General features: G+C 49.2%; 1 protein-coding gene across 2 annotated transcripts in view; it reads right to left on the reverse strand.

Moving 5' to 3' along the window:
* ZC3H7A (zinc finger CCCH-type containing 7A) overlaps window positions 1-12,245 on the reverse strand; it is a 32,993-nt gene extending 20,748 nt beyond the window's left edge. Inside the window, exons 1-3 of one of the 2 annotated variants that reach the window (XM_079121399.1) lie at window positions 12,105-12,245; window positions 1,102-1,203; window positions 358-397 (exon numbers count right to left, since the gene is read on the reverse strand). In XM_079121399.1, coding sequence (XP_078977525.1) covers window positions 358-397; window positions 1,102-1,169 — 108 coding nt within the window. In that variant the 5' untranslated portion in view covers window positions 1,170-1,203; window positions 12,105-12,245. Of the gene's footprint in view, window positions 1-357; window positions 398-1,101; window positions 1,204-11,269; window positions 11,684-12,104 lie in introns of those variants that run through there. The other variant, XM_079121400.1, reaches the window with a different exon arrangement.
* Between the last annotated feature and the right edge of the window lie 611 nt (window positions 12,246-12,856).

Raw genomic sequence — 12,856 nt, forward strand, 5'->3', positions numbered from 1 at the left:
AAAGACACACTAATTCAAACTACACTAATAGAGGAAAAGAAAACTCAGGACACTTGGCCAGGTACAACCCCTCCCCCAGAAGGCTGGCCCAGTACGGGGGTTGGCAAACTGCCTCTGTAAAAGCCCAGGTAATGGCTGTCCTAGGTTTTGCAGGCCTATGGCCTCTGTCACCACCCCCTCATGTCATGAAGCAGCCAGAGATGATACATAAGCAACTGAGTGTCGCTGCATTCCAATGAAGCTTCATTCACAAAAAAGGGCGGCGGCCAGCTCTGACCCAGCCAGGTTTGCCAACCCTGCCGTAGATCGCAGCCCGTGAGCCTCTGCAGACTCAGGCAGACCTTCCCGGGTCATTACCGCATATTGTTCCTGGGTTCCTGGATATGACAGCGGCGACCTAAGAAGAAACAAATCATTTGTGAATTATCAGGCTCCTATCAGAATCTGTTCAGCCAGAAGTTATCTTAAAACTGTGCTTCCGCTGGTGCGAAACACATCTGAAGACACTCTTCTCTACCAGTACCCGTGCGCCTGCAGGCATGAAGCAAAGATCCCAACTATTCCTATAGCCTTTCTTAAGCACTCACTTTTCTTTCAAATCTACTTCTATTAAAAGAAGGCCTAATTCTTCAAATGCCAAAAAGGTTAAAAATAGAACAGGCCACTAACACTATCTGATCCAATTTAGTGCAGTACAGAGGACAATGTCTCCTTCCCACGAGGGAACAAAGAGGCCCTTCTGCCTGGACATGTCCACCCAGCCCAGGGCTGTCTGTCACCAACGCACTTCCTCACAGGAACATCCGAGGGTGAAAGCCCTCGGGGGCAGAGGTAAGACTGCATCACATTTCATTCATTAGAACCCTTCTCACGAGAGCAAAGTCCAAGACCTCAGCTCTGGGGGATACAAAGGACTTCACCCCAAGACCCGCCACAGTGGGCTCCACTGCAGACAAGAGCCGCAAACAGACCGGAGGGTGTCGTCTCTGACCCAGATCGACAGGACCCGGGCTGAACATGACCGAACTGCTTTCAAGGTAAGGCCACGTAAGAAAAGAACCAGCACGTGACAAGAACCCAGGCCATGAACTCAGCGCTTACTGTATAAACTGCAGTCCTTCCTTAATGTTCTGCTGCCGTTTTCGTCTCTCCTCGGACACACTGGACATGTTATCCCACACATCCACTTTCTAAGTGAACAATCTGGAAAGAAACATGGCACACAATTACATCAGGCACCAGAGCTCCTGGGTACCCTTAAAACCCCCATAACTCCAGGCCCTGTCCCACTGGGAGCTGTGGACAGGCCCATCCCCCACTTAGTCTAGGGCCTGGGCCCAGTGGCCTCGAGGAGTGATCTCTTGGGCCCCTGTGGTTGAGCCCCACAAGCAAGGTCCATTCTCTTCCGGGCTGAAAGGCAATGCACCGCCTGTCTGTCCCTCCTAACTGGTCTCGAGGAAAAGTCATCTGCTCCCTTCCTTCCCCTCAGCTGCAGGCCGCGTTTGTCCTTAGTGGCCCACGTGCATGCACTGGAACGCTGGTCCCTTTGCCTTGCTTCTAGAAGCTCTCCAAGAAGGAGAAAGCGCTCATGTCTGAGTGCCTCCCGGGGAGCTTGGCTTCCTTGTAAGCAGATTCTAAACCATACGCTTGTTTTGCCAAACTTCTGAACCGTCCCATTGGTACTACTGATGAACGGTCATCTAAAATTACTTCCGTTGGTATTTTCTGGATAGTTAAGGATTGCCTTCAACCTGATACTGACAAGCGACACGTGTCCATGTTGCTGGTGTCCACCCCCCAGTGACCAATGTTCACTGAGCAGGACCCCCAAGTTCAGGGAGAAGCTCTGTGAAGAGACGCAGATAAAGCACCCCTCCCCCGGTCGTCCTGCACCCAGGCTGCCAGCCGCAGGACCCTGGCCGGTGACTGCTTATTTGCGGAGTGTCCTGTGCACTGCAGGGTGCCAGCTGGCGGGATCTCTGGCCTCTACACACGTGCCTGTAGCACCCTGACCTACACCACAGCCAATGTCCCTGGGGGGAAGCAGTGGAGGGGAAGGGGGTGCATGTAATCACCCACACTGAGGACTAATAAGACCTGAAACTAAGACCTTTTTTTTTTTTCCCCTAAATTGCCCAAGTTGGCCTGAAATTTGCAAACCTCCTGCCTCTGCCTCCCTAGTCACTGGGATCACAGGTGTGCGCCACTGCGCCCAACTAAGACGACTCTTATCACATAAATCACAAATTTGTACCTGGTGACAGAAAGGGAAATTCCATCCATACTTCAAGTGTGTGGCTGAAACTTTTGAGTTTCATTATTATTTACCACTTGTAGTTTTGTTTTTAAATCTACCTTTTTTTTTGAAGTGTAAGGATAGGATGGGGGTTGGAATGTCCAGAGGCTGACAACTGGTGATAGATCTTATTATCTTTTAAATACTGTCTGTTCTAAAAAGCCATATCTTATTCTTAAAAGTTGGTACTTCACTGAAATGTTTTCATGGAAAAAGACATGATGTCTGGAGTTTGTTTTAAAATATTTCAGCAAAAAAAAAAAATACTCCAGTAATTTACAAAAGGGATGTGGGGGCAGGGAGCAAACAGAATACTGATAAGAATTCTTCACACTAGTCTCTCTACTTTGCACATATTTGAAATGTTCCAAAATACGAAATTCAAGAAGTCCATGGCACAGAAGTCAAATGGCACTATTTCTGGAGAAGTTTTTTCAAAAATAGTTTAGGCAAACCCAGGGGGTGGTGCATGCCTGTACTCCCAGAGTAGAGAGGCAGAGGCAGGAAGATCTCAAGTTGGAAGCCAGCCTCAGCAACTAAGCGAGACCCTGTCTCAAAATTTAAAAAAATGAAAAAAAAAAAAAAAAAAAAAAAAAGGGGCTGGGGAGATAGCTCAGTTGGTAGAATGCTTGCCTTACATACACAAGGCCCTGGGTTCAATCCTGAGCACCACCAAAAAAAAAAAAAAAAAAAAAATTAAAAAAATGTAAAAAGGACTGGTGATGTTCTCGGTGGTAAAATGGCCCTGGGTTCACTACCCAGTACCATCAAAAAAAAAAAAAAAAAAGAAGAAGAATTGTTTAGCCAAAGGCAGAGGTGGGAGGGGTAGAAATGAAACAGGGTGCCAGAAAAATCCGTGACTGCTGAGCTGGGGGGCAGTATGCGGGGTTCGTCAGCACTTCTAGCCACTTGCATGTGTCTGAGCATTTCCCTGAGATATATATAATATATATATATATAAAATATATTATATATATATATGTATTTAATATCAGAATTGAACCCCAGGGTGCTTTACCACTGAGCCACATCCCCAGCCCTTTTTTAAATTTTGAGACAGGGTTTCGCTAAATTGCTTAGAGCATCACTAAATCGCTGAGGCTGGCCTCAAATTTGCAATCCCCCCTGCCTCAGCCTCCTGAGTTGCTGGCATTACAGGCCTGCACCACCAGGTCAAGGAAGACTTTTAAATTCGTACTCCTAAGTATAAAGTCACTTCGGGAAGCACTATGTAGACTCATTTCTTTGCATACACGTGAAATAGCTCCAAACAGAAGCATGGGACATTCCAGCAGTAACGCTAATGACCCCTGGAAGAGTGCTTGCCTAGCATGTGCGGGGTCCTGGGTTCAAGCCCCAACCCGATGCGCATGTGCAAGCCAGCCACGAAGAGTCCACGCAGCCTTTCTCAGGAGGATGACTCACAGGAGCAGCAACCTCTCCTGCTTCCCTGATAGCAGGACGGGGTCCCTATTTTTTCTTTGGAGGGAAGAGGGAGCTGGACATCAAACTCATACACTCCACCACTGAGCTACACCCCAAACCCTCTCTGGGCCAACTTCTTCAGAGACAGACTCATAGAGCAAAGGGTCCCAGAGCAAGAAAAGAGCACCACAGTTACCCCACTTCTCGGGCTAGTGATATACCCTGCTCTCAGCCTGCCAGGCTGAGGGGAGGAATTAATTTGAAGTTCACTCATAAAGCAAATCTGTTGGCTAAGAAGGCACTCCTGGGTAGTAATAATCTGCCAAGTTAATAGCCTTAGAGCTATTTCTCCAGAAAGTGCTAGAAAACCTTGAACCTTGACCTTTTACAAAGCATATGGTGCAAAGGGCTGACAATCCAAGTGATTAGAAGGAAGTAAGATGCAGACATTTTTAGCAGCAATAAACTCATCCCTCCTGTACACATAAAAGGATCTGGGGACACAGAATAAGGCAATAGTTACATATGACAGACCATTTCAAGTTCAATTTAAAAATTATTTCCCAAATCTTAACATAAATTTTCAAAACACATAGTAAACTTTTTTCTTTCTTTCTTTTTTTTTGTACCGGGGGTTGAACTCAGGGGCACTTAACCACTGAGCAACATCTCCAGCCCTTTTTTGTATTTTATTTAGAGACAGGGTCTCACTAAGTTGCTTAGGGCCTCACTAAGTTGTTGAGGCTGGTTTTGAACTTGTGATCCTCCGTCTCAGTCTCTTGAGTCCCTGGAATTACAGGTGTGCACCTGATTCAGTAAACGTTTTTAAACAATGAAGACTATATACATATATTAACCATATTCTACAATTAACATCTTCCTATATTTATCATCTTCCCATCTTCATCCATCTGCTTGTCCGACTGACCTGCCATCAATCCACTTCCTGATTTTGATAAATTTCCAAGTAAGTTGCAGACCTCAATTCTAATTCATTCCCAAACGTCTCAGCAAACATAGCATTACCTCTGCCCTTTTTTCTTTTCTTTTTTTTTTTTTTTTTTTTAATGCACAATTTTTTTGCAGTTCTGCAGGATGCTAGGGATGGAAACCCAGGCCTCATGCACGCACTCCACCACTGAGCTATAACCCCAGCCTTACATGCATAAATGTGAATGTGAGTTTTGACCAACTCCCTATAATCCAGGCTCCCATTAAGGTACAGACCCCTTCCCAGGCAATCCCAGTTCCAGGTGGCCACTCTTCCATTTTTTTTCTACCACAGATTAGTTTTACTTGTGAAATAACTCCTCCTCCCTTTCGTTTGGTATACCACCTTATTTTTGTGTTGTTTTGGTTTGATGGTTTTGTTTTGTAATCATTGCTTGGTTTTGGATTTTTTGTTATTTTGCCTTCTGCGGTGCTGCAGATAAACCCAGGGCCCTGGGCATGCCAGGCAAGTGCTCTGCCACCAAGTTGCACCCCAGCGCACCTCTGCACAATTTTTTTTTTTTTTTTTTTTTTTTTTTTTTTTGCATTCTGTACAAATCTTTTATTTATTTATTTTGGCACCAGGAATTGAACTCAGAGGGGTTTAGCCACAGAGCTACATCCCTAGCTCTTTTTAATATTTTATTTAGAAACAGGTCTCACTAAGTTGCTGAGGCTGGCTTTGAACTAGCCATTCTCCAGCCTCGGCCTCCCAAGCTGCTGGGATTACAGGCATGCACCACCATGCCTGGTTTGGCCTCAATTTTAAATGGAGAAAAAATTTTACAAAGTAGATCCAACAGACTTGCTTTCACTCAAACTTGGTGGCACCCTCCCTGTCCCAGCCCTTGCTAGGTCTGGCCCACCCCACAGGCCACAGCTCTTTCAAAGCCTGTGGCTCCACCTCTACCTGGGCTCTCGATGTGAAAGCCCTGAGGATTTGTCACAAACCCCTTGGAGACGCCCCCATCCTCTCCCCTAGAGTTCTCCTGCAGTGCCCGGATGTCAGCGACCTCATCTAGAGCCCTGAGGACGCCCCGTCCATTCCCGGGCAGAGCTCTGGGGGAGCAGCAGACACACCCTCTGTCTATCTGATAGTTCCACCTGACTGTCGGGCATCTCAGACTGTTTTCAGAGTATTTTAACCTGACAGTGAGGAGCCCTGCCATATCTGGCCATCGCACGGCCCTCCCTGAGGGCAGCCAATCTTTGCTTCCAGTCTCTTACGTGTCCTGCTGAAGATACTCTGCACATTTCTGTATCTGACTGTGGGGATGGTCACGTGAACCCACGTACAGAACCACGCCCAAAACACAGACGAGGGCTGGGGAGAACGAGTGTGGTCTGCAGTTTGGTCAATGGTATCACACTACTGGCGATTTCCTGGTTGTAACGTGTGCTAGTTTCATGTCACCAATAGGGGAAGCAGGGTGAAGGGTTCATGGGACTCCATGTATTACTTTTGCAATTTCCTGGGTCTATAATTATCTTAAACAAAAAGTTAGAAGTATTCTATGCTTGTATTTTTTGTAGAAACCAGGGCCTTTAAGATTGTTCTGGACTTTGCTCTTTGCACCATATACCCAGTCTTGTAGGTCACTTCATATCAGTACATGTGAACAAAGTATTCCATGACACCCACATGTTTCGGCTTTGGTTGTAGGACTTTCTCAATTTTTATTTATTTATTTTGGTGGTGGTACTGGGTCTCGAATCTAGGTGCACTCTACTACTGAGTAACATCCCCAGTCCTTTTTCATATTTTATTTAGAGACAGGGTCTTGCTGAGTTGCTTATGGCCTTGCTGAGGCCACCCTTGAACTCAAGATCCTCCTGCATCAGCCTCCCAAACTGCTAGGAATACAGCACCACCACGCACAATAGCCCTTTCTACTTCTAGAGACAGGGCCTTGCTAAATTGCCCAGGCTAGCCTTGAACTTGCAATCCTCTTGGGCAGCCTCAAGTGGCTGGGATTATAGGTGTGCACCTCCACTTTCAAGGTTGACTGATTATGAGTCCGTCAGGCTTTTGTTTGTTTGTTTGTTTGTTTTTCCCTTCGCACTAGGGATTGAACCCAGGGGTACTTAATCACTGAGGCACATCCCAGCTCCATTTATTCTTTATTTAGAGACAGGGTATTGCCAAGTTGCTTAGGGACTCCCTAAGTTGCAGGCTGACTTTGAACTTGAGATCCACCTGCCTTAGCCTCCAGAGCTGCTGGGGTTACAGGTGTGCACCACTACGCCTGGCTTGTGAGGCTTTTTGACAGTATTTTTTTTTTTTTAATCAATCTATCAATATTTTCTTTCACGTCTTCTGGAGTTTGACATCTGAGAAATAATATTTTTTAAAAGTTGCAGAGGTTTTTAGGGGTAGATGGACACAATATCTATTTTTTAATGTGGTGCTGAGAAGTGAACCCAGTGCCTCATACATGCTTGGCAAGCGCCCTACCACTGAGCCCCAGCCCAGCCTCTTTGGTATCTCTATAAAACACTTCTGTGTTTTCTTCTAGTATCTGTTGTTTCATGGTTTAAATTGTTAAAATTGGGTCTACCATTTTACTGCAAGAAGTGATATGGGAGGGGTTGGGGTTCCATGGCAGAGTGCTTGCCTAGCACTGTGAGGCCCTGGGTTCGATCCTCGGCACCACGCAGAAATAAAGTAAAATTGTTGTGTCCATCTACAACTAAAAAATGTATTAAAAAAAAAAAAAGAAGTGATACAGGAGAATTTCACGTATTTTAAATCTCACTCAAGCACTCCACGCTTCTGAGCCACCCTGTGTGCTGTTCCATCTGCCCAAAATGCACTTCCCAGCCCTTTGCCGAGCGAACTGCTTTTCATTCTGGAATCTTGGCTTAAAAGACATTCTTAGGCCTCTTCCTTCACCACCCTAAATTGCCACCACACCCTTAAGCAGGTACCTTGTCTCAGTCTTCCTTTCTCAGATACTGTCTGAACAATACCTGGGTCCAGGTCAATATTGGAATGGAAGAAAGAGAGAAGTAGCCAAGTAGAAAGAGGACATCCCCCACCAAGTCCAGAGTTGGAACCTGGCAGAAAGGTGCGGGTAAAGAAGCAAGAGAGGAGGTGTCAGAAAAGAAATGCCGGGGGGCCAGGGTGGGCAGCGGGGTGGGTGCACCTCAGAGAGTGGGGGCAGCAGAGGACCTGGAACCTTAAGGGACACCCAGGGAGCACAGTGAGGTGGTCTTTCAGGCCTCTTCTCCTAAATATCAAGAAACTCCCTGGGAGTGGGAGTTTGAACAGGACACTTTCAGGCAGACACAATTAAATAGGAGTTGAGTTAATGTAGTGGAACTAACTCTTGCAAGCTGGAATATCGTCTTTCTGGGATTGGCTGACACAAACTCCTACTCATCTGGAGGTTCTGTAAGGACAAAAGGTACCCTGGATCTTCACTGCAATTCTGTCAAGGTTTAGCCAGTGTCTATTAGGTGAAACTTAGTGTCCTAAAGCCGGTCAAGCCGGTCAAGACAGATCCAGGAAACTAGCTCCCATTAGCAGAAGACACCCAGATTAGCAAATCTGACTGCGGCACACCGAGGGAGGCAGGCCTGTGACCCCACAGACTTGGGAGGCTGAGGCAGGAGGATCACAAGTTCCAGGCCAGCCTTTTCAACTTAGCGAGGTCCTATCTCAAAATTTAAAAATAAAATAAATAAGTAAAGGGGGGCCTGGGGATATAGCTCAGTGGCAGAGCATCCCTGGTTCACTACCCAGTACTGGGGGGAAAAAAAATCCCACAAAAGCAACAGCAGCTACCACTGTCCCATGGGCTATGCTATTAAGCCATTTGATCCTGATTACCTTGAGAGATAAGTGCTCTGAGGAAATAAATGCAGAGAAATGACTTACCTGGCCCAGACTCACACAGCTAGGAAGTGGCAGGGCTAGAAGTCAAAGCCAGACAGCCCGGCCTCTCATCCACACCATAAGTACCCAAGCTAACCCAAGGAGGGCCACACCTGTCTCAGGTGGCCAGGGCCTGGGTTCAGACAAACAGACCCACACTTCAAAACCACTCAGGAGGAATGCAATCAACATGCAGAGGCACACGTGTGTCCCTGGACATACTCCAGGGATGTCATTTAAAGCAATCCAGACAAAGCAGAGGACTTTCCCAGGAATGTAGTGGACTCAGGGAGTCAGCATTGCCAGGGGAAGATGCTCTACCCAGACTGTAATGCATTTGGATAAAATATTTAATGTTAAGCAGCTTTACTCACAAGACATTCTAACATAGGACCAGGTTAACATAGAAACAGCAGGCAGCAGGTCACCAGGATACTGTTTCTGTTTCTGCCTAAGAAGGTACACTTGTGTTTCAAGTGAAAAATTGGAAATACATATCTAGGCTCAGGTCCATCCCCAGCCTCACCTCTCTATGTTATGGCTTTAAGACAACAAATACCTGTGATCCACCCGACTATTAATTAAAATGGTTGAGGCAGGAGGATCATCAATTGGAGGCTGGCCTCAGTAACTTAGCGAGACCCTGTCTCAAAATAAAAACAAAAAGGGCTGGGGATGTGTTTCAGTGGTAGAACACCCTCGGTTCAATTCCCAATACTGAAAAACCAAAAAACTAAAAAGTAGTTAGAGTAACATTATTTTCAACCTTTTCTTGCAACAATGTACTAAGTAACTCTTGCAACACTTGCCAGAACCCTGGGGGTGTGGAGGCACAATGCCTAGCTCAGCAGGCTGCAAGCCCAGGTAGTGAGGCATTATCAAAGGCTCTGGACCACCGCGTAACAGAGAAGCTGCTACTGGACACTTCTTGAAACAGTTTCTCCTTTTACTGAAAACTTCACAATGGAAACTTGCCAAAAGGCTTGGGGAAGGTTTGGGCCAGGTTTTTCCTGCTACAGGAACTGTTCACTTTGAAATTGCTAGATTTCAGATTCCAAAAGATAAAACATCTGCCAAGTCTCCTCTAGCACCCAGCCCTACTTTGTGGATAAGACTTTGTTCCCTGTGAATCAACTCCATCTGCAAATTCTGTAGGAGGATGCAACAGAAAGATTTCATGTGTAATCATGGTAAATAATTTGCCTGGGATCACTTGGGCCCAGGACCCTCATGATGTCTTCCTGTCAAAGCTGAGTGACATGATATCCCCAAACATTCTTGCCTTCTCACCTAGAAGGCCAGATTAACACCCTACTCCAAATTCAGGTCTTTTCATAAAACACAAAGCTTGCATTTTTGTATGTGTGAAACAAATTCTCTACCTCTCCTATACGTAACTCCATCCCTTGGGTCCTGAAGCCTCACTAGAGGCATGTGAAATTTGTTAACTTTGACTAACTAGACAACACGTTGCTAAACTCTCAAGATTAAAAAGCAAATTTCTTGTTGCGACAAAACCTGGCAAAGATAGCTAACACCACCTCCTTACACCAATGAAAATACCTCACATGAGCTGTGTGAGAGAGAATTAAAATGGAAACACTACATTAGCATTCACTTTTAAACCTCTGGATTAATATTTTAATATTTCCTTCTCCCCCTCCTCCCCCGCCCTTAAAATATCATCTAGTTTTTTCTTGATTCGTAAACACCTCCAGCTTTAATAGGAACAAATTTCACTTCTAAGATTCTGGAGAAAAAGTATGTCCACCCAAGCAAAACACTTCTAGAGATGACCTAGAAGACCAGTTTCCTCCCACCCAGCTAGAAAGTCTGTCCTGGAGCATCTGTGGCAACTCAGTCCACACAACCTTTGGTTTCAGTTTCTTTGTTCACTGGAATATCCAAACCCTGCCCAGTGTTGAGAGATTCTAATTGATTCCTTCCACTTACAACACATTTACAACAAATTGGCAGATTTAAAAATGGGTAAGATTAACACTTGTGGGCCCTGTGGTTGAGGAACCACCCTTCTTACTAGGAAACTGACACTACCTGGGGAACAGGAAGGAGGGTGGAAATCAGGGCATAAATACCGAGCAAAAGTCACAGTAATGCAGAGCAGGGCAGGAGCTCTCCAGCACATGTGGACTAAAGACAATCAACAGGCTCTTTGCAGAACACACGTTGATAACGGTCCGACCTCAAGATTCATAATCTTATTTGGAGCTGAACCCCTGTACAACGTAGTCCCAGTCTCCAGCACAAAGCACACAGCAGATAAGGGGGCATTTTTCAACGATACAATTCAGTCCATTAACTTGAATTATGCAAATTAGGACAAGACCCCCACTGAGCAATTCGGCTCATCAGTTCAAGAGAGAGTGTGGGGGACGAGGCAGCAGATTCCTTGAGAGCCTCCAGGGAAGGAGGCCACAGGCCCGCTTCCAGACAAGCAGGAAGACAAGCAGATGGCAGAGGCCCCGGCCCCTCCCCCACTCAGATGCTCCAGTTGAGCGCTGTCCAATAGAACTATAATGCCAGCCTTACGTGCCGTTTTAAATTGTCAAGTAGCCACACCAAAAAGTGAACGGAAGGCGGGGACAGTGCTGCTGACCTCGCACCTCCATCCAACATGCGCACATGATCATCTCGACGTGTACTTAAGTATAAAAGATTACCCATGAGATCGTTTCTGTCCTTTTCTTCCTCATCCTAAGCCTTTAAAACCAGACTTTAAACAATCAAGCGGGAGTACATCTGGATTCGGTCTAGCCACATTCAAGGGCTCAGCAGTCCCACGTGGCCAGTGGTCACCTTGGTGGGCAACTGAGGTCCAGTCTGGGCAGACCCTGGCTCTTGCAATACCCAGGCCGGCTCCCCGCTAGCATCCCTCACACCCGGCACCGCGAAATGCCCAACTCCCCATAAACGCGCCCAATCAGGAGGCAGGCGCCGCCCCTCGGGCCCGCAGGCCCTTCCAGCCTGACCACACCCCTGCGATGACCACCCCTAACCGGAAATTCCCGCTAATGGGAACTGACAGGTCTTCGTTCTTCACGGGTGGGAAGAAGAAACCTAAAACCGCGCAGTCCCCGCATCCCCCATAAATGCCGGAAACCAGTCGCCACCCACCCAGCGGTGCGCCCCGCGCAGACCCAAGAGGCTTCACCGGAGGGCGAGCCGGCCCTCGGCCGCCGCCTCCCGCCCCAGCCGGGGCCGCCCCAGGCCCCGCGACCCCCGGCGCACGCAGAAAGCACGGGGGGGACGTATTTTAAGTGCGATAACCGAAGAGGAGCCGTCCCGCCCCCAGCCCGGCTCGCGGAACCGGGTGCGCTGCCCCGGGCGCGGGGAGAGCGCGGCGCCGTCCGGGCCCGGGGCGCGCGCTCCGCCGGCCCCGCCGCGCCCCCCGCCCCCGCCCCCGCCCGCCGCCCCTCCCCCGCCCGCCGCGCCCGTTACCGGCGCGCGGGCCCGAGGCGGCGGCGCGCGCCCTCCCCGCGGCGCCCAGCTCCCTACCTGCGGGACGCGCGCCGGCCGGGCGGGACGCGGGCGGCGGGCGCGGAGGCGGCGGCGGCGGGGCCTGGCGCTCGCTCGCAGCTTCCCTCGGCGACCGGCGGCGGTGGCGGCTGGGCTGCGCCCGCAGCGGCGCCCCCTGGCGGCGGGAGGCCGCGCCGGGCGCCCGGGAGACGCCGCCATTGGCTGCGCCGCGAGCGTCGGGCTCGGGCGGCGGCGCCACGTCGGGCTGGGGGCGGCGGCGGAAGCGGCGGGCGCGACCTGGCCACCCGGTGCGCGGGCAGTGGGAGCCCGGCGGCCGCGAGGCCACGTGGTGCCCGGCGCGCTCGCACTGAGCGTCCTAGCCCGCTCCGGCGTGTCCCCGGCCGCCCTGGGCCCAGGCGCTGCAGGTGGAAGCGCAGCGGGCAGGGAGGTGACCTAGATCCGGGCGTCAGGGTGCCACTCTCCGGGAGCCTGTTAGCTCCGCCGTTCCTTCTCCGCTGCGTCCTACGCTGCGTGGTCACTCTGCATCCTCGAAACCACCTAGGTGGGCCCGGTTCTTACAGAGGAGGAATCGGAAGCGCGAGGCTCAGTGGCTGCCGGGCCCGCGTTCCTGCAGCCCGAGGGCAGCTGCTTCTTCCTGTATTCAGTGGCCAGGTTGGCGGTAGAGCTCTGCACGGTGCAAGGGCTCACTTGTGTGTAAGACACAGCCACGGCGCCCTGGGATGGGGAGCGGGAGTGTGCACCATCGAGCGCACAAAGACCCAAGAAACTAG

Source organism: Sciurus vulgaris, assembly GCF_902686455.1.
Source record: "Sciurus vulgaris genome assembly, chromosome: 18".
NCBI classification, from domain to species: Eukaryota; Metazoa; Chordata; class Mammalia; order Rodentia; family Sciuridae; genus Sciurus; species Sciurus vulgaris.